This window comes from Choristoneura fumiferana, chromosome 6 (assembly GCF_025370935.1).
Source record: "Choristoneura fumiferana chromosome 6, NRCan_CFum_1, whole genome shotgun sequence".
NCBI lineage: Eukaryota > Metazoa > Arthropoda > Insecta > Lepidoptera > Tortricidae > Choristoneura > Choristoneura fumiferana.
Window position 1 is genome coordinate 11462224 of NC_133477.1, and position 27333 is coordinate 11489556.

General features: G+C 36.2%; 2 protein-coding genes across 5 annotated transcripts in view; one reads left to right on the top strand and one right to left on the bottom strand.

Moving 5' to 3' along the window:
* Nucleotides 1-8368, top strand: part of snama (something that sticks like glue) — a 50819-nt gene extending 42451 nt beyond the window's left edge. For all 4 annotated transcript variants that reach the window (XM_074089230.1, XM_074089229.1, XM_074089228.1 and 1 more), the window contains one exon: nt 5286-8368. In XM_074089230.1, the coding sequence (XP_073945331.1) occupies nt 5286-8130 (2845 nt within the window). In that variant the 3' untranslated portion in view covers nt 8131-8368. The remainder of the gene's footprint in view (nt 1-5285) is intronic.
* A 178-nt stretch (nt 8369-8546) lies between these two features.
* Nucleotides 8547-27260, bottom strand: LOC141429064 (sodium-dependent nutrient amino acid transporter 1-like). Its single transcript, XM_074089232.1, has 15 exons — nt 27181-27260; nt 26711-26836; nt 25565-25666; nt 23390-23651; nt 19198-19414; nt 17812-17855; nt 17416-17563; nt 17213-17291; nt 17025-17128; nt 16367-16559; nt 13044-13220; nt 12722-12821; nt 12430-12609; nt 10650-10744; nt 8547-8954 (listed from the first exon to the last, which is right to left on the bottom strand). The coding sequence occupies exons 1-15, from the start codon at nt 27181-27183 to the stop codon at nt 8781-8783; spliced, it is 2004 nt and encodes a 667-aa protein (XP_073945333.1). The 5' UTR covers nt 27184-27260; the 3' UTR covers nt 8547-8780.
* Nucleotides 27261-27333: the final 73 nt, after the last annotated feature.

A 27333-nucleotide genomic window follows, 5' to 3' on the forward strand; every position in this document is an offset into this window, starting at 1 on the left:
GGAATGCTTTCACTTAGGTCCCATAAGCACCAAATCAGGATCTGTACCCCTAGTGTAAGTTTTCGGTTAGTTAATACGTCTCGATCGCGTTCGCGTTAAAATCTCAATTTATATAGAAACATGAACAGCGCCTCTAGCGGAACGTTTGCGATGTTCGTGTTTCCATACAAATTGAGATTTTAACGCGAACGCGATCGAGACTTATTTTGTAAGCGAAAACTTACACTAAGGGCACTGATGTTTGGATTCTAAGGAAATCGAGGAAACTTCAAATATTATAGGTGTACCTATGGTAATTTCAATATATTTAGTAGCAACTCGTGCATTTGCTCTTGAAAATTATCATTTGGTGAAATGGAACTGATGATGAAGACGGAACGACTACTCAATAACAAGTCCTTCACAGGTTGAATTTAAATTACTTTAACACAGTTGCTAAGCAATTTAAGATCATCGTAATGCATAATATGGTGAAATGAAACGGATGATGAAACATCAGGACTCCTCAATAATGAATCTCTGCATCGGAAAAAGCAATTTTTCGTAAAAGGTGACGAGCAGTTGACATTAAACTATTGTATCTTAGATCATTTACACTAAAAAGCGTGAAAAAAAAATTGAGATGAGTGGAACTATAATCGTCTGCCTCACCTACATACTATAGTAGGTATATTGGGTTTCTATCACTCCAGCTGGCTCGTTCTGAGGCACCGACTTCAGACTGGTAGAAATTTATTTTCATGGTTTTTTGTAGTAGGTTAAATTTTTTGTTATATATTTTTTTATTTCAAATGGTGGTCAGGTCATCAACTTATCACGCCGTAAAATTCTGTACCTATTTGTTTTTTTGAAAGAGCATGCACGACAACGCTGTAACGTTGCCTAACATCCCGGAAGTAACTTTTTCATGAAGTCATTATTGATGCTTTTTTTTACAATTGCACTCATTAGTTTAAAAAGCAAAATAAGTGTATAAAAATTGCTACCTCTGAGTCTGTCGCAACTCTTAAATTTTTTTCAATTTTATGATTGCAGCAGACTGGGAAGTGGTAACGTATATTGGTCCAGTTATTTAGATCCGTTTATTTTCAGGACATTTAATTATATGTAAGAAAATTTTGCTTAATAATCCTGTGGTGTATCGTCACTACTTTGAAAAAGCTCGTATCTCGAAATTGATACCTTTCTAATTGAACTTTACGAACATTATTTCAAAGGTCAATTTTGTTGACATATTTACAAAGTAGGGACGGTATCTATAATTTAAGTCTTATTTCGATCACAAACTGTTATGCAGGTACATAAATTTACGGCAGGATCTTATTCGGTAGGCTATGGGTTATTATTGATAGGTACTATCTTATGTTTTAGTGGGAATGTAATATTATGTATACCTTCATTATAGTATTATGATATTATTATGTACCTATCTACTTTAATTGCGATGTGATATAGTATTATGTTTTAAAAGAAATAGATATGTGAGATAATGGTTTCAATAAATCCTTAACGAGCACTACTGCTGGTCATCAATGCTCTAGTCGTCGAGCTCGGATTTTCACTTCATGACGTCTGGAAACTTCAACGAAGGTAATCTTTTATATTAGTACAATAAGGAATATAGTACTAGAACAGCATCACACAGATAAATCACAAAGCAGTATCTGTGCTAATTATTTGCGATATACGAATACCTTTTCCTTTGAAAACTAATCCATAAAAAAAATGTTCCATTTTACTACGTTAAATTGGTACGGAGGCATTACTTATATGTTCTTTTATTTCTCTTCCCGAATTTATTCACAATTTGTCACCTAACATAAAAAATCGGTCAAGTGCGAGTGCGAGCGACTCGCGCATGAAGGGTTCCGCACCTCCGTACAATGTTTTAAAAACAAATAGTTCAGTAATAACTTTTTGTAAAAAAATCTAATACAAGCTTTTTTGCTGGCGGTACTTTTTGCCCCTGGTTATCAAAGTAGGTAGTTGTCAAAACGAATCAAATGAGACCAAAGTCGATGCAGTCGTGTCGTTTTATTACAGAGTTCCTATGGCCAACATCTAACTTCATCATCAGATCAGCTCTACCTACGTCATAATAATATTGCATTGTCATCGGATTTATACATGCATGCAAAATTTCAGCTCAATCGGTTGAAGATATCCACTTCAAATTTAAGTTAAAATATTAATTCCACCCGAACAAACATAACTAGTTACATTACATTACAAGTTAATAAAAACATATCACCACAATGAAAGCACTAGGTGTAAGTATTTTGAATAAAGAACAATTTTAAATTCTCATTCTCCTTGGCTGTCGCCCTGTCGGAGGCTGAATAGTGCTTCAGACTCTTGCCATGCGCCGCAGCAGATTAAAAAATTAGCTAATCAGTTTGGTTCATTCGCGGGAAATTCAGTGGACTTCGTATGTTGTGTAATTAAATAATAAGAAGCTCGACTAGTGTGAATAATTTTTAAACTGTATTATAAACCTTGTAAATAGTGTTAAATACTTCGTATGATTTTTTTAGTGTAAAAAACAATAGGTAACATAGTGATTATACGGTGTGGACTTGGCGAGCGCTTTATCAAAGTTGGCTTCATTGAGGTTTGTGGTTCATAAATTGCTTTATTAATTTTGCACAAAAACGAATAAACTACACAACCAGACAAGTCACTATATTATATTATTGAAGCTTTTATAAAAAAACACTAAAGTCGCAAACTTAAAAGGTAAATATTCAACCGAAATAGCTAGTCGTTGCTAGGCGACTCGGTCACCTTAGCAACGGCTAATAACGTCTAGCAACCAAAAAACGCTGAAAAAAACACGTTTCTTGTATGACGATCCCCTTTTATTTGTAACTTTACTTTATTTTTAGTATTTGTTGTTATAGCGGCCACAGTAATACATAATCTGTGAAAATTTCAAGAGTCTAACTTTTACGGCTTAAGAGATAGAGCCATGTGACAGACGGACAGACAGACAGACAGACAGCGGAGTCTCAGTAATAGGGTCCCGTTGGCACCCTTTGGGTACGGAACCCTAAAAATAACGTTTTTCTTGTACAAATTTCCAGCTCCCTTTTTACCCCCTTGGGGGTGAAATTTTAAAAAGTGGTGAATCACGTATGTATGTATACTCTTTATCCTATTCAAGAGTCATTGACTAAGTTTCAGAACTATAACTTCAAAAATAACATTATTTTCTCATGCAAACTTCCATCCCCCTTTATAAACCCTTTAGTAGGGGTTGAGCTTTAAAAAAATGTCAAATACATGTTCTTTTATTTTCCTTGAAGAAAGTTATTTCTAAGTTTCATAATTTAAACCTAAAAAATAACATTTTCACTACACAAATTTCCACTCCCCCTTTTTGAAAAAAATGGTGAGTTACATACTCTCTTAACTCTGTTCAAGAGTCATTCATTAACAATTCAGAATCATAGTTTCAAAAACAACGTTTTTTCTCATGCAAACTTCCATGCCCCTTTGAACTCTTTAGGGGTAGAATTGAATTGAAATATGAGACATGAGTTGATTAAAACGTTCTTTTATTTCTCTTTACCACTTCAATGTTCATAAACTTTCATAAAAGTAACTTTCTACTCAAACCCTGTTAACCCTTTAACTGTCATTGAATTGTCAATCTAGCCTCACGAATTATGGCGCGGACCATAGTATTCTTTCATTTGTCTTTAAAGCTACACGCACATTCATCATATTTCAACATTAAAATAACATTTTTCCGTACTAACTTCCTCCCCCCTTATTACCAGGTAGAATTTTCAAAAACAGTGAAACACTTCCAACTTCCTCAACTTCAACTTTTTTCTTAAAAGCAACCGGTCCAGTAATACACTTATTTGTTTATTTCTGTTTAATAGCAATTTCACAAAGTTTTAGAATCATATCTTCAAAAATGACATTTTTCACATACATACCACCCCCACCCCCCTTCGCCCCCTTTATACCCTTATACCCGGGTAGAATTTTCAAAAACGGTGAAATACGTGTCCACATATTTTTTGAAGAATATTTATCCCAAATTTCACAGTCAACTTTAGAAATAACTATTTTACATAATACCGTCCTCCCCCATTTTCACCTCCTTAGGGGATGAATTTCGAAAAATCCTTTCTTATCTCGTGTACATGTCACAAAAGGAACCTCTGTGCAAAATTTCAGCTTCAAGGGTTTGGGCTGGGATGTTGATGAGTCACTGATGAATGAATGAATCAAGACTTATATTTAAAAGAAAAAGATAAATAAGCGTAATATTATTACAATAAGGTTTATTTTGTACTGATGGTTAGGGCGGCCACATAGTACACTCTGAATTCCGTTTCGGAATTTCGATTCGAAATTCTGATTCGGGATCTCGAACGCAGTAAATCTATACAAATCTAAGGTTTATTTTGTACTGATGTTTATTCTTTACGTAACTTTTTACGGTAACTTCGAAAAGTTTTGCAAGTTGATAACAGAACAGAACCGCATATCACGATCGCGTATTATCGTCAATACCTGAAGTATGCTTCTAAACTCCGAAGGGTTTTTTAGGAGCTCACGGACTGTAGGCAACAAATTGGTGTCTTATTATCAAAGAAGAAGTTTCATACGTACGTTCAAATTTTTTCTCCTTTGTGAGATACAAAGAATAGGAACCTAAATTAAAATATGTTTACTGATTTGCCTTTATATATTTCCCTACATTAAATTATAAACATATACGTATAGTTAAAGTGAGAAAAGTTTTTCCATATCCAAAGCCTGTATGATATCGATATAAGATTGAATTTGACTTGGCCTGTGGTAAAACTTTTTTCACTACATCTATACTTTCCTAACTCCTAACGGCTATCACAATATTTTAATAAAGTCCATGTAAAAACACTTTATTTTCAATTATTTGGTTTTTGTGTACTTGTAGTAACAAAAAAACAACGGCAACATTACAAAATATGTAAGAGGATAACTTCTTACGATCTACAAAATACCTATCCCTTATTTGTAGACACGTAGATTGAGATTGTTCAGAAAACTCATAGCGGTTCAATGCTGCTGCCAAATATTTATAATATGTAGGTTCAGTTCGTAAGGCAATTTTCATTCGTTAGTAGGAAAAGAATTTTCAGTTTATAATGGGCGTGCCTTAAAATATAAGTAATGGACGTTTACAACCGGCCGAGCATTATCGGTTTCCATTACTTCACAACCTTAATCCTGATTGCTCATTATTATATGTATTTCTGTATTAATATTAATGTGCTTATTTACAGGTATGGCCCAAGAAACAATGGACCTCCGCCGGTATATCCAAACATGGGAGCAAAGCCCATACCTCCCCTGTCAAGCATACCAATGATTGAACCCCCACCAGGATATCGTGGCCGGTATGAACAGCCACCATTCGAAGACATTCCACCAGGCTTAGAACCAACCGTTCCCGGATTTGAACCATCGCCGTTTGAAAAGCCTCAGTTTGGCCCACCTGGGCCAATGGATCGTGACAGAATCCAACCACCAAATTATAGAGATCCTTATAGAGCGCCTTTTGTAGAAGGTCCTCCTGGGTATAGAGATATGCCAATGCCCCCTGGGCAAAATGAAATTCCTGTTCATGTGGGAGATCAACCCCGATTTCGTGATAACTATAGACCAGGACATCCTTATCGTGATCAAGGGCCGATACCATATAGAGACGGACAGCCCTTCCGTGATCCTGGACAACCGCCGTTTCGTGATCCTGGTTTCAGAGGCGGACCACCTCCCACATTTAGAGATAACTTTAGGAATGTTCCGTTTAGGGAAGGTGGCTTTCGAGATAACCCACCCCATGGTTTCCGAGAAGGAATGGTGCCTTTTAGGCCACCGAGTGTTGACCCTAGAGATCCCAGAGATCCTAATTATCATGATCCAGCTTTTCGCGATAGTTTTCGGGATGAAAATAATCCTGGCAGAGAAATGCGCCCAGGTTACAGACCTGGTGTTCGCAGTAGAGGTACTTCTAGGCGCAATGCTAATATTGAACACGATAGACATAGGGATCGGGAAGGTAGAGAACGAGAACGCTACGGTGATAATCGGGAACCGGTTGACAGGCCCCGTGATATGGAAAAACGGTCAGGACGAGAAGATAGATCACGCGATGACCGACCCCGTGAAGAACGACAACGTGAAGACCGATCACGCGAAGACCGCCCTCGTGACGATCGACCACGTGATCACGACAGAAACCGCGACTTTGAAAAAGAAAGAGAACGGGAATACGAGCGAACTACGCCAGATAAGAAAATTCGTGGATCTCCTAAACGTAGCCGTGATACTCGTGAAAAGAAACGTAGTGAATCTAGAGGTCGGTCTCGTGATCGTGATCGTGAGGGCCGACGAGAAAAGAAAGAAGAAAGAGTTCGAGATAAGACGTCTTCTGAGAGAACCAAAGAACACAAAGACAAGGAAAAGAAGTTAAGAGATAGAAAAAAGAAAAAACGGGAAAAAGAAAAAGAAAAAGACGTAGATAAAAAGAAGAAACGGGAGAAAAAAGATAAAAAAGATAAAGAATCCGCGAAAAAAGAAGACGATACTCTGGAGAACCAAGAAAGTAAAGAAGAGTTGAAAGATTCGGACAATGTCGAGGCTGATAAGGATGATATTAAAACAAAACAAGATGATACGGATGTTGAAAACACCATTTCTGAAAAACAAGACTCTCCAAAGGAGGAGGTTAAAGAAGAACCTAAAAACGATTTATACGGCGATGAAGCTGCAGAAGCAGTAGATAAAGAAATTATTCAAAATTATGTTAAAATTGAAGAAAATGACACTAACATAGATAACAATATTGACCAAGGGCATAAAGAGGAACCTTTCGATGGAATTGAATTACAAGTAACTGCCGAAGAGTTGGATCTCAAAGCAGATATTGAGAATACAACGGAAAAGGAGATGTTGGCACCTTTGCCTGAACTATCAAAATGGGAAGTAGACGAGGACAATGTAGAGAAGAAAGAACCTGGCGAAATAACTTCGCCCGAAGAAGAAGACACTGGCAAAGTTACTTCTGAAGTTTTGAAACGCGCAGAAAATGCCATTTTCGCAAAAGCTATAAATTCTCTCAGACCAATTGAAATCAAGAAAATAAGCAGCGATCGACTTAAACTTTATGACGATGATGCACAATCCAAAGGATCAATGAATAACATCCAAATAACAGTTCCTGTGGCAGATTCTGAACAGAGATCTATAGAAATAAATGAAAAGAAAAAGAGAACTTCTAAAACTCCTCCTCCTAGGTTGTCTGTCAAGGAGCGATTAGGTGGTAAAGTGGATGACGTACGCAGAATGAAAGAACCTCGGGTCGTACAAAGTACAGTCGAACGGGTAAAGTCACGATCTAAAACGCCTAAAAAGGAACAATCATATCGTAGAGTTACAGTAGATAGAGATCGGTCTAAAAAACCTGAAGGTATAAGTAGGTTTGACCCTCCCAAAATGGAGAAGCATCAACCGCCAAACTCAAGGGCATCTCAAGATAAATTTTCATCCCGTAGTCCAAATAGGGACAAAAAAAGAAAAGATTTTGAAAAGAATGCTAAAGAAGCGAAAAAGATTACATCGGAAGAAATTGCTGATTCTCGCAGTCAAGATAAAAATCCACCCGCGGCTCCAAAACCTACAGCTACTGACCGAGAAAGAAAGAAGTCAACACTGGACGAAGCACACTTTGAACCAGATTATGACGAAACCGTAGAGTCCGATCATGACGCAAAAGATATGTCTAGTGTTAAAAAGCGCGAACGTTCATTTTCTCAATCTGGGCCTAGCGATGTTAAGAAACAAAAATTAGACGAGGAAACAATCAAATTAGACTTAACGAATGTTAAAAAGAAACCGGACACTGAAACTGAATCATCAAGTGATTCGTACTCATCATCTTCGTCATCTTCCGATGCTCGTAAGCGTAAAAAGAAGAAGAAACGTAGCAGTAAGAAAAAGAAGAAACGAGCTGCTAGCGATAGTGAAAGCGACTCTGATTCTGACTCTGATGATCATAAGAAAAAGAAAAAGAAACGTAAGCATAAGAAAAAGTCTAGTAAAAAGAAGAAAAAGTCCAAACATAAGTAATTCTTTTGTAGCAAATTCTGCAAGTTTTGTTTTCATGGGAAATGTCTACTTGCTTGTGAATTTGCTGAGCTTCTTCTTTCACATTTTATCGTTATGTTCCACTTTAGTTGACTTTTACAGTTATTTCGGCTCGGTAGCAGAAGTAGGTATGATATTGTATTTTTTACAAGTCTGCATAATAATACATAGCTATAAAATGTAATAAACTATTTAGTAAACATTAAACGTATGGAAGTGACATTTGTATTTTGATTTAATAATTATCTAACTACCAATGTTACGATCACTTAGGAACAGATATTTTTATTACCCTCATAAAACTCAGCGTTGAAAATTTTGAAGATGATGTCTGACCAAATGTCAAATTTGACGCGTGGTCTCAGGAGGTTAAAGGGATAAAAAAAATAAACAGAAAGTATATCGAATAAATTAGAAATAATTTATAATTTATTAATATGTATAAAGTGATTGAGATAATGCGAGGGTTGTCTGGTGAAACTCAATAACTCGATGTAACAATTCGTAATTGTAATACTTCGAATTTTTACTTTCACATAGAGTGTTCTTTTTCCAACAGTTAATTATTTTGGTTTCTCGGGTTTGACCACGCAACCCTCGTGTGAAACTGACACAAACAAATACAAAGAACTTTAATTCTTCTTTCGATGCCCTCCGAAAAGACTGAGGAAGATGTGGTGGAACCAATTTTTGGTGTGCAGCTCTCTGTCGTACTTCGCTTCGCTCCGGAACTGGCGCCACTGCTCGCGTTTTTCTTCTTCTTGTGGACCATATGTTGGTTTTTTCCCGAACGCACGCTTTATAGTCTGCAACGAACAAAAAACCATTATTATGATCAAGATCAATAAAACAACTAAATTACACTAATTCGTATTCGCCTTACATTTTATAATGGGTCAAGATCGGCTTTAAGTATGCTAATAAAGAGCGACAGAACAATGTAATAGACTTAGGTTAGCTTGAAACGATCCCTTTTAGGGATAAGTTCGCCTTTGTACTCTTTTTGTTTTGTTGTTTTCTTTTTGTGTTTTATGTATAATAAAGTATTTACTACTATTTACATACATACTGCAGCAAAACTAGTAGCCCAAGGGCACTTGGGGTGTCCGTGGACACTAGATAAGCCGACATAAAATTAAACAACGTAGGAATTTTAACGGTAAAATATCATTTATTCAAATTTTTAAGCCGCATATAATAGAAAACACAAAAAAACAACCCCCCCGAGGAATATACAAAAATATCATAAAACAGTCTCACACGTTGCAAGGTAGTAGGTATACTGTGGTTCAATTTTACAGCATAGGTAAAAAACATAACATTGGTAATTTAGAAGGTTAAATGACAAATTATATTAGGGCCGAACTTCGGAAGGGAAAAAAAAACACTGGATCGATGCTTAGGTCGGGTGCGTCATAACGAGACGTGGAACTGCACTTTACAACGTGCGATCAAAGAATGAAGCCGGAATACAAACGCCGAAAGAACTATCAAAACGCAGAGTTAAAATTTCATATTTCAAATCAAAACCCAAATACGTAACATAAAAACCGGCCAGCGAAAACGCCTGAAAAAGGACCGAAAAGTATGCAACTCGATACACTCATGCAGTGTTGTAATGCTGCAAAACCTACATACAGTAGCGATCAATAGTAGTTAGTACAACAAGAGCATAAAACGGGCCATTTTACCCGAGACGTTCATATAGCCACCCGAGTCGGTACGGCGAAGGTGGATAGACACGTTGAGGGAAAAATGGGTTTAATGCTCGAGTTTTACACTCTGCTTTTCACTTCGACGGCGAGGAAATGAAATAGCAACAGTGGAAACAATGATTCACTTTCTATGTACCTTTTATTTTTTATGCATTATTATAATAATTCCATTAAGTATTTTAATTTTATTGATATGATTGATTAGATTGAATTTTAGTTTTATATAAATTAAAAAATATTTAAAAAAATATATAGAAACTTTTTTGTTTGTAGCTGTTGACACCGATTACCTTGGTCTTGAGTTGGTATTAGAGGAAGATTTTATTTTATGCACTAGAGCATAAAAAGTAATTTTATGTCGCCTAGATACAGCATATTAAATTTATCGATTAGCCACGGAGTCGAAGATAATTGAGTTACGTCAATGACACTTTTTCTTCACGTTTCGGCATGGCTATCTAGATGCACGTCGTGACCAAGTAGCTTATATACAACACTGGAGGTTGAACGCCGAAAATCCGTTTGAAACAAGATTTTTGATCTTTATTACGTCACGTCACGAACATATTCCATTTCTTTCTTTAGTTAGTCATTCACGATGACGCGTGCCGTGGTTCTTATTACAATGTCATTAATGTCTAATTTTGACAAAATCACGCGTCTTCGTGGATGGCACTAGGTATAACATTGAGTGGTAAAATATTATTGCACATATAGTATAAAATGTTCATGGGGTTGATTTAAAATTTCGGCCCCTGTAGTATATAAATATAAATAAATACGAACCTCAACAAAGCTAGAAGATCTACGCTTCCAAATTGCAATCCCAATGAATATGGGAATAAGCGCCATTCCAATATACTGCAGCATGTTACCCGCAACTATAATGGAAAAAAATATGATGTTTACAACATATATTAAAAGCCCGGCCTCTATTTCAGAAACGTGACAGGCGATAGGTGACAATAATATGGCTGCGTAAATACAAAAGGGCCACAAATATTTTTTTTCACCACACTTGCTCGTAAACAGTGTCGTAACATGCAGGTTACCTTGGTTGCGACCCCCCAAATAAAACCCTCGACCTTAATGTGCTTGTCATGAAGCCCAAAGTCGGTAAATGAGTCAATGCCCGTAGTGATGGCGCTGCGCGCGCTGCTGTACATGGCGTAGCAGCAGGACCACATGCACACGCGGCCCAGGCACATGCTGAGGGAGGGGGAGGGCGGCGCTGCCAAGAGCGCAGCCTAAGGTATTGCCAATATTTGGAAGAATTATATTTTTTCTTTTACAAATTAAAATTTTACGCGCAAATGTGATGAAAAACATTGTATGTCGCACGGGCGTTACTAGAATTACGAACATCGACTCATTAAAGCCTTCGACTTCGGGCTTCTAATAGACTCTCGTTCGTAATTTCTTATCCGCCCTTAAGACACAATGTACTATTTTTATCGCAATATTTGCATTCTAAATAGCATTTAAAATGCAATAATGGCGAATTTTTTTTTGATTTGTAGCTTTTTTGTATTTAAGCAGCGATATATTATTATAATACTAGAGTTTACCCGCGGCTTCGCACGCGTACACTATTCGATGTGGTAGTTACATTTGAAATTCCGGGATTTTACAAAATTCGCCTGGGAAATCCCAAAATTTATTAATTCATTAATTTATCGGAATAAAAAGTAGCCTATGTGTTATTCCAGGCGTTTAGCTACCTACATATACCAAATTTCGTGACTTAGCCCAGAGGTCGTTATTTCGAGATTTTATCCCTATCCCATGGGAATAACGGGATAAAAAGTAGCCTATGTGTTATTCCAGACGTCCAGCTATCTACGTACCAAATTTCATCCAAATCCGTCCAACACACACACACACACACACACACATGAACATTGGCATTTATAATATAAGTAGGAAGTAGGATATATCCCACTAATCTCATCTCACTAATATTATAAAGTAAGTAAACCACTTTGATGAAATTCGTACATGTTTAGATTTAGTTTTTTATCCCATTACGTTCCATAACGAACTGCTCGATTTACTAGATGAAATTTGTGGTGATGAGTGATGAGTGTTTGTTATTCTTCACGCTGAAACGGTTGGACGGATTTGGATAATTTTTATCCCATAGAATAATTACATAGTTCCCGCGGGTTATTTCAAATAAAACGCTACTTCTGTTCGCGCTGCGACCGCGGGTAACGGCTAGTGTATAATAAATTCAAAAAGTTTGTAAGTCTGTTTGTTTGTTACTTCATCACGTCTAAACCACTGAACCGATTTAGATGAAACTCGGTATACAGATAGTTTGAATCCCGGGGAAGGACATAGATAGTTTTTATCACGGAAAATTGCATAGTTCCCGCGGGATAGTGAAACCGAAATTTACGCGTACGGAGTCGCGGGTAACGGCTAGTAAGTAGTCTAAAATATATCTCGAAGTCTTACAGTCATTTGTCGCCTGACCATGTCACAGGTTATGGTTATGTAATAGGAACCTATGATATATAAACCTAAGGATAGGAACCGTATGCAGTACCGAAACAATACTTACTGTAAGCTTCTCTCGGATAGACGTAATCGTCTCCGAACACAAGGGCGTCAGTCGCAATCATTGCGTACATGAAGACAGCAATCATTATAAAGGGAGTGATTATAGACCAGCAGATACGCCAATAGAAGTTTGGCTTGACTCCTAACATGAACTCAATATCCAGGCAAAGGTTTTCTAATCCTGAAATAAGTGTGATAATACGTTATGGACATATTTGTTTATAAAATGTAAAATAAAATTCAGTCCGAATTTTCATTTACATTTTGAATCGTCTGATCGCGAAGCTACCTACCATAAATCCAGAAGATGCCGATGGTTTCGATAATTGCTGCGAAGAGTCTCATAAAAGTTCCTCCGTAATAATCTACTATCTCCAGAATGTACTGTCCACCCTGAAAAAGTTTTTTACAGTAAATTAATAAAAATCTAAGAAAGCGTCTGTTGACAGACTGACTAGAAGAGTACATTAGTTATTCTGTGCTAGAAGTAGTAGGATAGGAACATACATTGCATTACCTACGTAGGAACTTAAAGATCGCGTCTTTGACGCCTACAGACCTACTAACAACTGGTTTGGGTAAGATTATGTGATAGGTTCTCATTTAGTTACTAACCGGCGTAACGTAAACTAGTCCAACGAGAAATCCAGATATGCAGGCGCAAGTGGCCATGTAAATGGTGGGCACACGGGGGAACGCGTCGAGGAGTACTGTGTTTATCGTAGAGAGCAGCCCCACGCCGGATCCGACACCAAGCACCGCCATCATCAGGAAAAATAGAACCGAGAATAGCTGACAGGAAAAAAAACATTATATTAAAATAGGGTTGCCATAAGTGTGGGGACATTAAAATAAAGTAAAGGTAGTAAAGGTAGAAAAAAGGATTTTTTATTACAACAATAGGTAACATATCGAAAATACAAACTGAAATAGGTACAGATGCACAGAAAAACCAGAAAAATAAGGCCAGCGCTGGGAATCGAACCCAGGTCCTCGGCATTCAGTGCTGCGGGCTCCGCTACACCACCGCTGGACAACGGTACAGACCGGATTTCTCCTATGCACCATGTATCTCAGCCTGTTTGTTACTTATTTAGTCACTTAAGCAGCGACACTAGCGACATCTATGCTGTAGCCCTCATCGAAAATCCCCCCTTTGAAATTTGGAATTGAAATGAAAAATACAAAAATGATTCCAAAAACTAATAAGTAACTTTAGCTAGAATGGACCACAGTCGTTGGGCGAGGAGAGTCCTGGAGTGGAGACCCCGTGCTAACACCCGCGGTAGAGGACGACCACCAAAAGATGGAAAAAATGATATCCGGCAACAAGCGGGCGTAAACTGGATGCGAGTGGCAATGGATAGGCAAGACTGGAAAAGTAGACAAGAGGCCTATGTCCGAAGACGGGCGCTATAAGGGCTGTTATAGATAGATAGGTAACTTTAAAGGTTTACAGCCTTATTTATAAAAAGTTAGAGCCTCCTTGAAGGCTTCTTGAAAGCCCGATGCTAAAAAATCATGATTCATAAACGCCTGTTAGCGCTAATCAGTCGCTTAAGGCTCTGCTAAAGTTAGAGGACCGTAGACCCTCCTTTATCTCCCTGCTAAGTCTCAAAATGGCCGCCACAAGTTTGAACAGCTGACTTTGACAAGAGCAAAAAACCATACCGAAGATATTTTTTGTGAAGGGAGGGTAACGCAAAGATTAACAAAAAACTAGGAAAATTTATTTTCAGGAATTTGTATTTAAAAATCCTCTAAATTAGGTATTTATTACTGCTACTATACTAACAATAAGGGGCTGTTTCACCATCCATTGATTAGTGTTAACTGACGGTTAAATGTGATGCCGTCTCCGTCTATTCGAACAAAACAAATAGGGACGGCATCACATTTAACCGTTAGTTAACACTAATCAATGGATGGTGAAACAGCCCTTAAATATGAAAAAAATAAAATTAGGATGATTAACATAAGTAATTACGGCTTTTTGGACTTAGGTACAACATAAACATGCGGATCGGAAATGGCGGGAAAACAAACATCTTGCTTTTTATTTTTATACCTGCTAATTTGCTGTCACTGTTGTAAAAAAAAAAAAATTATCGATGAGGCCATTTTTTGTCTTTGATTTGTCAAGATGGCCAACATAACGCGTCTAATCCGTCTATCAGCAGCTCAACAACTAGCAGACTGCTAGCTAATGGCTAGCTAGCAAGCGTTTATATGTCTAACAAGCTTAATCAGTCTGCTAAGTAACAGACCGATCAAACCTCAATTAAGGATTTTTTATGAATAAGGCTGTTAGTCCTTGCCTAAACACAAAACCACTTTTAATACAGTCATTCAACGCCAGCAACCCGCCAGTCAGGTTCTCTTTTCGCAGGCGCTTTTCGCTACAAAGTGGAAAATGCACGTTATCGGCTTTATGTTATAGCTTAGCTAGTTCGTCGTGTTTATTGTAGGTATTTATTATTATTTACCAAGTCCAGCCCCCACTGAATAACTACGATTTTTAAACTGGGACAGTTTGCTTGTCGGCCGGGACGCCGGGACACCATGCTTCAAACCGGGACATGTCCCGGCGTACCGGGACGTATGGCAACCCTATATTAAAACATGTAAACCAGCCAAGAGCATGTCGGACACGCCCAAAATAGGGTTCCGTAGAAATTACGAAAAAATTGAGTAATATTTTTCTTAGGATTTGGTATTTTATACGGAATCTACCAAGTTTAGGTATATTTTAGATCTTAGGCTGCTATTTACGAGGAAAACTACTAATAATTCTCAAGCAAACTTAGCTGTTATAGTTTTCCTTAAAAGTTCGATATACACCATCCTGATTTTTTTAAAAATTTTCCACTCACCATTTTAGATTTTAGAGGGGAGGGAGGGAGGGACGCTCGATTTTAATGAAAGTTTGCACTTTAAAGTTGAATATTTCGCAAAATCAAAATTATTATTACTATACTACGAGTATTATTATTATGAATCGAAAAATCGTCTTAGCAATCCCCTAATGGTTTTAAAATACCTATTCAACGATACCCCACACTTTGGCTTTTGGGTTGAATGAGAAAAAAAAAAACCCCCCACTTTATGTCTATGGGAGAAAGGATTTTTTTTTTTAAAATGTAGGGTACCTTTTTGTTTATTTTACCACTTTGTCGGCATGACTGACATGTTATTCATGACAAATTAGAGCTTTCTAGTACCTACTAACGGTTTCTGAGCTAACGCGCGGACGGACAGACAGACAGACATGGCGAAACTATACGGGTTCCTAGTTGACTACGGAACCCTTAAAAGGAATATTAATCTGTTTGTATAATCTTCAACGTCTGATAACTTTTTGTATGCTATTGTTTATGGCATGTTACTTATTTCCTTTTACTATTAAGAAAGAAGGAAAGAAAGAAAATGTTTATTCGGCAAACTTGTAGGTAGCATACATCAGGTAAATATAAATTAATGTTTAATTAAGGTCAACTTAAAGCTAGCCGAAAGGGCTGGCAGCTCAGCAATGCTGAGGTACGGAACCACAGCGCTGATTTTCAGCTGCAGCCAAATAAAGAGAAAAAAAAGAAGAAAAATGGCGCATGCTATTTGACATCTTGAAAATATGTTATACATTATGGCCGTCTGACGGACATTCTGCAAAACTTGGTAACACGTTTAAGCAATATTTTTTATATTTTAGACATTTGCTACAGAGAATGTTTAGTGTAAGAAGTGTATGTAGGTACAATACTTAATGATCAAAAGAAAAAAAATGCAAGTTTTTAGTGGGTAGTCCTGACAATTTCTCAGAAATCACAATAACACGATTCCCCTATCCAAGTGGTATGCTTCCAGCTTTTTTGAAATTGCAAATGGATAGCTCTTGGGCGTGGACTAAAAGATAATAAATCATAGGTAGTTGGCATTCGTACCTGTGGTGCGAAGGGAGACTTGGCTATGGCATCGGGGTAAGAGATGAAGGCAAGCCCCGTTCCTCCTGATCCTATGACGTCCTCAATGTTGTCGTAGTTCAGTTCGTATGCCAGATTTCCGAGGATACCAAAGATTGTAATTCCTGATATCATACTCGTGCACGTATCCAGAATAGAAACGATGATGGAGTCCCTGAAACAGCAATACATATTAGACTACTAGCTGTTGCCCGCGACTCCGTCCGCGTAGTAAGTATTCGTTTATCGCTATCCCGCGGGAACTTGCAATTCTCCGGGATAAAAACTACCCTATGTCCTTCCCCAGGACTCAAACTATCTGTATACCGAATTTCATCTTTATCGGTTCAGTGGTTTAGACGTGATTGAGTAACAAACCTCCAACCATTTTCACAAAATTTCACATTTAAGTATAATATTATTAGGATAGGTTTGTTGTTCGAAGTAGAAGTAGACATACTTAATTGCTTTGTTTTATGATCTCTGAAAACACTGTTGTTAATTATACCTAATTCGTCCGGCCTGTACTCTAATGAAATGTTGCGAGTGTCCTTTCCTTAAGTACTCCCTAGGTAACGTAATTAATTAGTTAGGACAAAGCATTCCCTCTAAGCGTTGTTATATACCACGTAACAAATACCTGTAAACGTTCTGAGTAAAACTGTTGTATGAAGCAAACATAATAAGAGCACCAGAACACACTGAGAGTGAGAAGAATACTTGTGTGACTGCTGCATACCAGACCTACAAAAATAAAGCAAAATTACATTCGAGGATCTTTCCACTTTCTAATTCGTACTAGAGTACCGTACTGCGACATAAACTGACCTCTAATGTTAAAATCTTCTCCCATTCTGGGGTAAAGAAGAAAGCAATGCCATTGCCGGCGCCTGGTAGAGTCACTGCCCTGAAATTAAACAAAACAATAGTAATTTGTTTCGGCGCAATTTTGAAAAGACTAAATATTAGTTTACACCATATGTATTTCGTCTGTCTCTATGCATAAACTCTGTAACTTAGGTTAAGCTTACCTGATGAGCAAAATAAACAAAACAATATACGGGAAAATAGCCAGGAAATAAGCAGCTTTGCCTGAGCTCTTCACGCCGCGGGCCACAATCACGAAAATGATTATCCATGAGGCCAGAAGACAAAGTGTTAAGTCCCATAGTGGAGTTCCTGGATAACAAACGATCATACATTATTCTGTATCTGTTGCTTATGCAGGATGGAAAAAAAGGGGAAAAGTGCCCTAAATGATGGACATAAGTTTTTAATATCTTCATTATTATGAGTACTCTTTCATGACTTTTTTTTCCAACGGTATAAAGCTGCGTAGGTACTTTTGAGGAACACTTACTTTCATTTTTTTTTATTTGTTAAGATTTATTATCAAAAGTTCATAAGTTTAAAAAACCTTTACTAACCGATACCATCTTCAATGCCATCTAGTTGCCGAAGAACCGTTTGACTGAAACAAAATATAAGAACTAGTTGTTATTCAAAAAATATTTAGGTATTGTCAGAATTTCATACATCAAATAATTTTTCATTAAAAATAAAACCGACGAGCACGACTTTTTGGTCAGTAACAAACAACTATTAACCTTACCTCCTCACCGGTAACATACCTACCAAAATCTACTTTGTGTGTTTTGAGTATTAAGATTCTTTTTTTAAATGGTCGGAATACAGCAATAAGTAAAAATTAAATGTTTTAACTCAATCCATAACACGATTTAAATCTACAATTCTTTCCCTTCGATTCGAAAAAGCTATGTTACTTACTACCTACTTACTTAGTGTGAATTGCTCCAAGTTATTTTAACAATAATCAGTGACAAACCCCAGTCACCACATTCGTTTGATTTTACGCTGATTTGTTGGTGGAACTTACATTTAAGTAAGTTAAATATTTTATATACTTACTTATAAAAGAAAAGTAGGTAGGTACTTTATGATATAAAATGACTTATCAAATATATTATTTTACTATAGATATTCACAGACTCACAGTTAATATTAAGTTTGTTCTTTAGATACACAGACTCACATTAAGTTTAAGTTTGTTACTAAGAAGAAATAAGATGGGTTGGGAAATAAACTGCCTATAGCTCCATTCAACACTCTAAGGTCACAGAAGCCAGCATTTTTTGTTTAATACGTTAAATAAAATGACTGATATTCACAGATACATTCAATATTAAGTTTGTTACAACGAATCCTATTGGAAGATAGTCCATTCAGGATGGACTCTAGAAGGTTTCTAAGCATTTTTTGTGAACTCGTAATAAATAATGATGATGATAATAAATAAAATAAGTAATAAGATGAAGTTATAATTTTGTTTACTTTGTAAGTAGATTAATACGTAATTTACTTTCTAAATAACACAATATTAATACTTAATATTGCTACAATAATATTAATTCGATTCATATTTATGCATAATTTAATATCTGTGTTTTTTGGACTCATCCGCTTTCATTCCACGTTCGTGCCGCGTGTTTACCAATCGAATCTTATATTTAGCCACGCACAGGGTGAAAAAAACGAAACCTTTTCAGCTCATTAAATCGAATATGACGTGAATTCAGGATATTCAATTATCAACACATACCTTTATCTATCGCGTGTCGATAAATAATTATTGTATGACCTGCCTGGGCCAATAGATAACTTTATCGAATTAGGTATGTTAGATTGAGATTATTGCTATCTTCAATTTCCCCTTTTTATCGGTTTGGTAATAATCGTAAACGTGAAATCTATAGATAAGAGTTCGGCAATTATAAAGTACTTATGGAACTCACGTGAAATACAACTCCGCGCTGCTGACTGCGTCTCCATCTAGCTCTGTGCCGTTTACGGTTTCGCCGGACGGCACGCAGTTCTCCCATTCCGGTTGGCAGATAGCCCACGGCAGTGTGGATTGGAAACTCATCGCTAAGTAGTAGAGGCACAAGGCGATGATGGAGACGTAGTAAGAAAGCACATAGCCTGCGCCAAGAGCTTGCGCGTAGCCAGTACCTTAAACAAAAGACGAGGATGGTTAACGCCTACCGCCTACCTACTAATACGCGATCGTACGAGTAAAATATAAATGAATCAGTAAAAAAAACATTTACGCACTTATCGCAAATAGTAGGATGATTTTTTAATGTATTGATTGAACTTTTTTGACATAAATAAAGTACGGAATCTTCCAAGTGTAGGTATATTTTATGGGCCAATCAACTTTTTTACTGACACTAATCTGTCCGCGACATTTTTCAGACAATTGCATATTTTTGTAAGTAAACATGTTTTTTCTGTAATTTAATAGATGGTGTACATGAATACATGCCATCCTACGTAAGTTCAACCTATTAAACCGTGAAATATCTTGTTACGATTTTTTGGTAACGCCAGAGATAATTTTGGTAACGCAGGAGACGCCCAAAGTGTCGGTAAAATAGTTGATTCAAGGTCAAAGTCAAAATATTTTTATTTAATTTAGGCTATAACAAGCACTTATGAATGTCAAAAAAAAATCTACCACCGGTGCGGAAAAACCTCTGTTGAGAAGAATCCGGCAAGAAACTCAACGAGGTATATTTTTTTAAACAGATTTACAATATTATTAAATGATACTATACATCACAAGTATTTAACACAACTTTATTTTTAACACAGTAGGTTCGCTATTTGAAGGGATCGCTAATGCGGATCGGAATTATTTCCAAATATCCCTGTCCATGATATAATCATTAACTTTATAATACGCCTTAGATATTAATGGCTTCTTGACAATAGATCTGAATTTTGTATCCGTTTCATGTAATATTTTTTGAAATTTTATTATAAAAACGTATGCAATTTCCAAGAAACGAATTTTTGGTTTTAGCCAGTCTGTAAGATGGAACTTTAAGCTTCCCTGTGTTTCTAGTAGCCTTTGGCTTATCGACGTTGGTGGGAAAATCACATATGTACATAAGAATTACAAAACAAAACAAAACATGTACAAAAGAGAGCAATTAGAGCAATTTATAATTTGAAGACGCGTGAATCTTTAAGATCTTTTAATAAGGAAACAGGTATCCTAACCCTGCCGTCGCGTTCTTCCTTACATACATGATTATTTCTTAAACATAAAGCTAATTGCTCTCTTTTGTAAGATAAAAATTGCCTCAATGTCTGCAGCAGATCCCCATAAAATAAGGCCGTACGAAATAATGCTATTAAAGTAAGCAAAATACACCAACCGTGCCGTCACCACATCGGTTAGCTGCCGTATTTTCCAAACTGCAAAAGCAGCAGAGCTCAATCTACCCGCGATTGCTGTGACGTGAGGTCCCCACTGTAGTTTAGAATCAAGCGTTATTCCTAAAAATACTCTTGATTTTACAAATTCAATAGTTTGACCATTTAACTTTATATTAGAAACTGAATTCGAGTTAGATGAATTTATCAACGAGAATTTAATACATTTGGTTTTCTTAGGATTTAGTAACAAATTATTGGCAGCAAACCATGCGGGTATCATTGGGTTCAATGAAGTCGGTATCTTTTCTACTAACCTTGAACAGTAAAGACGTGTCGTCAGCAAACAACTACACCCGACTTTTGGCTTACCATATAAGTTAGGTCATTTATATAAATAAGATACGGGAATGGGGCAAGAATGGAACCTTGAGGCACTCCCATTTCGACCACAGATCCCTTCGATACCGTTCCGTTAATAGCTACCTTTTGCTTTCTTTGCGTGAGGTAAGATTTAATGAGTTCTAAAGCGAGGCCACGAATGCCATAAAAAAATAACTTACAAATTAAAGTATCATGATCCACACAATCAAAAGCTTTCGAAAGATCGCGGAATACATCTATAGCGTCATGTGATTCCTCCCAAGCTTGCAATATGAATTTAACTAAACTATGACCCGCGTCTGTAGTATACCTGCCTTTTGTGAATCCGAACTGCTGTGGATGCATGATTTTATTGGCATTATTTTTTCGAATATATTGCTAAACGCTGATAGGAAGGACACAGGACGATAATCAGAGGGATTATCTTTATCACCTGGTTTAAAAATAGGAACTACTTTACTATATTTCATCAAATCTGGAAATACGCCTTCATCTATACAGCTATTAAAAATAAAAGCTAAAGTTGGAGCAACGACATCTAAAATGGAATGTAGAACCTTAACTGAGATGCCCCACAAGTCATCCTTTTTTTTACCTTAAATAATTTAAAAGTCCTAATGATGTTACATGGAGAGACATGCGTGAATTTAAAATTTCTTAAGTTTGGAATAGATACATTTTGTTTTAAGAGCGATTCAGCTAACTTTGAGGAAGACGCGAGACATTTTGTCTGCTTTTAAAGTTGAATATTTCGCCATTAGACCACTGAATCGAAAAATCGTCTAGGCAACCCCCTATGGTTTTAAAAGACCTATCCAACGATAACCCACACTATAGGGTTAATCGTGAAAAAAATCACCCCGCTTTACGTCTATAGGTACCCTAAAAATTTTTATTATTTATTTTTTATTTTATCACTGTCAGCGTGACTGATACGTATATTCATGTCAAATTACAGCTTTCTAGTACTCGTACTAACAGTTTCTGAACTTAGCCGCGGACGGACAGACGGGCAGACAGTACAGACGGACAGACATGGCGAAACTATAAGGGTTCCTAGTTGACTACGCAACCCTAAAAAAAGTATGATATGTAATGTCACCACAATATGTTAATACGAAAAGGCTCTACCACATTATACAGTTCTTTAGGCACCTATTGTAGACAATAGGTAGTAAGTATCTAATTTAATTTGTTTAAATCGATTTAGTATCTAAAGTTGACAAACACGGGAATTTGCCCTTGTTGTGTAAGTGAACTCAATTACGCAGATAGAATAGATAGTAGGTATTTACAACATAGATAAAACTAATAAAGTTATAATACGTTAATCACATGTTCGATTACCGCAAATTTGCATTAATTCTACTTAAATTAGACTTCCATTAAATAATAGAGTCAAAATCGTGGATCTTTACCATTTTCACCATCTTTAATAAAGCTGATTGTCACATTGACTTGGAAGTGATTATCCAAGGGTGGAAAACGTAGGTCGGTAAACGGTTCAACGAGGGAGGAAAAGTACCTACCTACCTACAACAGATGTTCGAGTGTGATATAGGTGTTTTTCCGGAGCTAAACACTGCTTTTCATTTCAATTAAAAGGAAAGTACAAAATGAGTTGAATGAGAAAAATATGTACTTTTTAAAAATTACATATTAAAATTATTGGAAAAAATCCTGAAATTTACAAAGAACGTTGAAAATCGTTTTTCAATGAAATGTGTGGCATGATCAAAAGCATTTTATGAAAAAGACTTAGATTTTCATCCCGAATCGTTGAGTTTCTTGCCGGATTCTTCTCAACAGAGGTTTTTCCGAACCGGTGGTAGATTTTTTTTGACATTAATAAATGCTTGTTATAGCCTAAATTGAATAAAGATATTTTGACTTTGACTTTGACTTTGAATCCCGTCCCGCCTTTATAAAATTTCATAATTTATCTTTCTAGATGTTTGAATATGGTTTGGTCATCGTTCATCCACCATTACCTCTCATATTTCGTTTTCTAGATTTTTTTTACCGTACAACGGCAAAAACTACTAGACACTGGCAAAATTGTCCTCCGATGGACAGAGCCATATTTTTTTAAAGAAACAACAACAACAATCTTTCTAAATATAAGGTGAAAGATTTTGGAACACAGCTTCTGCTTTAGATGTTGACACATAAAGCATTAGTTTGAGTTCTGGATCACTAGATATAATCATGTTATGTTTGTTAAACTAAAAATGCAAGTTATTATAATATATATACCTACCTACCTACCTACTCGTAAGCTTAAACTTGTAGAAAGTCAATTGTAATCACACTTCACTTCACTTTGATTCTAAAAACACTGCCAATTCAAATAATATGTAACTTAGAGTAGGTACATACCTTTCATAGCCGGTGAGAGAGCCCATACCCTCACACAGTTACTGCTGCTGAACTGTCCAAGAACTGTCTCCAGGAAGTACATAGGCATTCCTATAACTGCCAATACTATCAGGTAGGGGATGAGGAATGCGCCGCCACCATTATTATATGCTACGAAGGGGAATCGCCACACATTGCCGAGCCCCACTGACATGGCGATACAAGAAAAAAGGAATTCGATCTGGTTGTCCCATTTTGGACGGTTTTCTCTTCTATCTTCGCCCTGAAATGCAAAATTGGCATTTTACTAGTAGCGTATATAGGTATCTATTTAATTTATGAAGTAGGGGTGTGTTTATATAAAAAAACCCTCGTCTGCGGAGGCATCACTGCGCTCGAAATACATTACTTTACCCGTTCATAGGAGGGTTACTGAAATTAAAATCGAATTTCGTATCGCACCGTCTCTCTCTCTCGTATTAAATAATATAGGCGTTAGTGGGACGGCAAGATATGAAGTTCGAATTTTGCACTTCATAGTATAGAGCCTGTCGCAGCCCGCAGGCGTTATTTCAGAGTCAGGTCGCTTGAAGATAGTCAAGTCAATGTCATCCGACTATCTCCCGAGTGCAGCTGCTGCGATGACTCCGCTGACGAGGTTCGCTTATAAACGACATATAGGCCCAGCGGCCAGGTGCTGTCAAGTTAAATTAATATCCAAACAGCTATGAAAAGTATCTAACAGTAACGTGGATATAAAAGGTAAACAAAACGGACGACGTGTTTCTCAAAAACAAACAGCCAATCAAGTCGGGCCACAGATAATTTATTTCGTTAGATAGTACTTTGTTTACCTTTATTAGGTATTCACACTGTGACCTAAGCAAACAATGTAGGTACCTATATACATTTAAATATTCTAGATTACCTATAATGTCTAATTAATTGCATTTACATTAAATAGGTACTAATCTGGTATTTTGTTGGTTTGATAAATTAGGAATGTGTGGTGATTTGAAGTTAATAGGTTCATTATTTTGTAAAAGGTATTGAATTTTAAAAAAAGCTTTCTTTTTTTCGTAAGACCGCGAGTTATCAGGTATCTATGAGTAGTATATTTTAAAGTGGTTTTTAAGTTGTCTACGATGTTGGAATAAATACATTGCAGCACGCGTCTATTGAATACATAATCAATAAATAATTGACTCGACTTAACGTCGATTTCAATGCCGAGATTTTAAAAACTTGTCAGGGAAATTTTCAAAAATTACACCGTGTTACAGAGCACCTGTGCAAAATGTCATGTCTTTATACGTCGCCTTATTTCGGGATTTACATATCTGTAAAGTAAAGTAAAACAAAGTAGCCAATGTATTATCCCCAAGATCATGATATGTGTATAACTATATCAAAATTCGTCCAAATCCGTCAAGCCGTTTCATCGTAATGATTACCCAAAGTCAATAGCGCGCGCGCACAAACACATTTTTTTTATTTTTAGTAAGTATCTACCTGTTATTAAGATTAGGACATGTTTTGTGATTCATGATATTGACCTGGTTTATATTATTAATTACTTATGCGGTACCTGTTGATTTATCTATTAAACCTGCATATATGATCTATCTAAACAGTAGGTAAACAAATTATGTACCTATATATTTAAGTACCTACAGCTAATTCAAAATTGAAGTTTTAAAATCTACCATGCATAAAAAAATGTAACCTGCAAAAAGATTAAAGTTTACGTGGTATGATAATGTCTCCGATATTGTTACATTACAATACTTTGAGGTGTTTATTTTGCTGACTCTAGATTAAACTGGGAGGTGATTTTTGAGATGGAGCGCTCAAAAATTTCACTCTAAAGTTATAAAGAATAAAGTGTACCTATTCTTGCAAATTGTCTCTCAACTTCAAACTTCTGACTAAAAGAAAATGTTTACCCCTGTTGCACCATCCATTGATTAAATTTATTTGACGGATAAATATGCGATGCCGTCTCTGTTGGTTTGTTCGAATAGACGGAGACGGCATCACATTTATCCGTCAATTAAAATTAATCAATGGGTGGCGACACAGCCCCTAGCTCTTAATCATAAAAATCAGCTCTCTGACTTGAAAACTCAACACTAATCTCCAGGCTTAATATTTAACTTCATATTCTTTTATGTGATTGATAAGTGAAGTATTCACCTTTTTCCTTGGTTCATCTGTCACAAGATCGACTTTTTCTGGAAACGGTGGTGCAAACTTTTTCTCTTCCGGGCCATTGTCTACTATTGTTACTGTTGGTTCCTGAAAAAAAAAAAATATTTTTCGTTACAAAAACTATTCACGACATTTTATTTGTTTCATGAAGGTAACTAAATATGAGTTGAGTTTTAATACCACCATATAAACCAAATTATAATCAACCAAACCAAAAATAGGTACCTATTGTATTGTATTGTATTGTATACACTTTATTCTACATAAAATACATGAAATTAACAAATAAAATAATAATCAGTTAACCTTTGAACGATTGACAGGATATCAGAAAAAGTGTAGATACTACGAGTGCAGTGAAAAGATATTGAGCCGAAAATTTTAAATTTTTCCAAAATAGTGTATTATAAAAAATAAACTAATACATACAAAAGAAATAAACTACATGCATAATACATATATATATATGTATACATATACGTTCCACACTCCCAAAACAGAACACACAACACTATCTCTTTTAAGATTTTAATATTAGGTACCTATTTGTGTAAACAATTTATACATCAAATTGTAATAAAACTATCCAAATAAAATGAAGCCATTATATTGTTTTGAATTTGAAGTTTATTAAGTCAAGAAACATACATTACAATACAAATATAATATTATTTATTGCACACCACAAATCAGTACAAAAATTTTATACAAAAACAAAATGCAGGGTAGATAATAGGGCATGTTATCGCTTAAAAGCGATCTCTCCCAGATGACCATTTGGGTACAGGAACTCATACAATTACGTCAAAGTAGGTGGCGGAAACAAAATCAGGAGAAACAAAAATCAATAATATTACGATAAATACAAGTTGTAAGTCTGTTTGTTCAATTGTTACATTATCACTTCTAAACCACTGAACCGATTTAGCTGAAATGAGGTATACAGATAGTTTTAGTCCCGGGGAAGGACATAGGATAGTTTTTATCCTGGAAAAGTGCAAAGTTCTTGCGGAATAGCGATAACCTAATTCTACGCGGGCAGCGTCGCGGGTAACGGCTAGTACATTATATACCAGCAACATAAAATAACAGTGAAAATTGACAAAAAGGCTGAAAGAATATGAAACTTACTATAGCTGAGCTGTGTCCGTTTGCACTGGTCGATTCTGGTGGTGGTGCATCGATGGTGGTCTCTGGCGCAGTGTCAAAGGCTACATTAGTTTGACCATTCTCGGCCACGGTCTCTTGGCTTTTTTCCTGTACAAAAATAGGTTTCTTTTTTAAATTCGGCCTTAGGTAGAGTTCAAAAAGTTGGACCACATAACGCCAGTAGGTAGTTAAAATTAGTATAAAAGTTTTCCGTTCCGTGTCACGACGAATCTTTTAATCTTCACTTTATTATTGTTGTTGTTTTGACTTAAGCTAGAGTTCTTTTATTTTCTTAACACGAACAAAATGGAAGGAATTTTTATGTTCTATCAGTAAGTAAGTACACCAACACATTTCTATTTGAATGCGGTACTAAATCTTATGAGGTAACGGAATATTTTTGCTTGATGTATATTTTCAATAAATTTTAATAAATACGATAGATTAATCACCATTTAAACTTTATTTTGCTTCGATGCCCACACCACCTAAATGTGCCGACGAAGTAAGAATTTATTCAGCTATTCTCAACCTATTTATGCCCGATTGTATCTTTGGAATTTTAAGATATCAAGAGATATAAAGTTTATAAAAATGTTTGGGTA

What these genes read in the sequence shown, in the direction of transcription:
- LOC141429064 (XM_074089232.1), bottom strand. An exon ending in TCTCTCACCGGCTATGAAAG is followed by an intron (nt 19,415 to 23,389) that starts GTATGTACCTAC and finishes CTTTTGTTTAAG; the next exon opens with GTACTGGCTACGCGCAAGCT. An exon ending in CGGCATCTTCTGGATTTATG is followed by an intron (nt 12,610 to 12,721) that starts GTAGGTAGCTTC and finishes CACTTATTTCAG; the next exon opens with GATTAGAAAACCTTTGCCTG.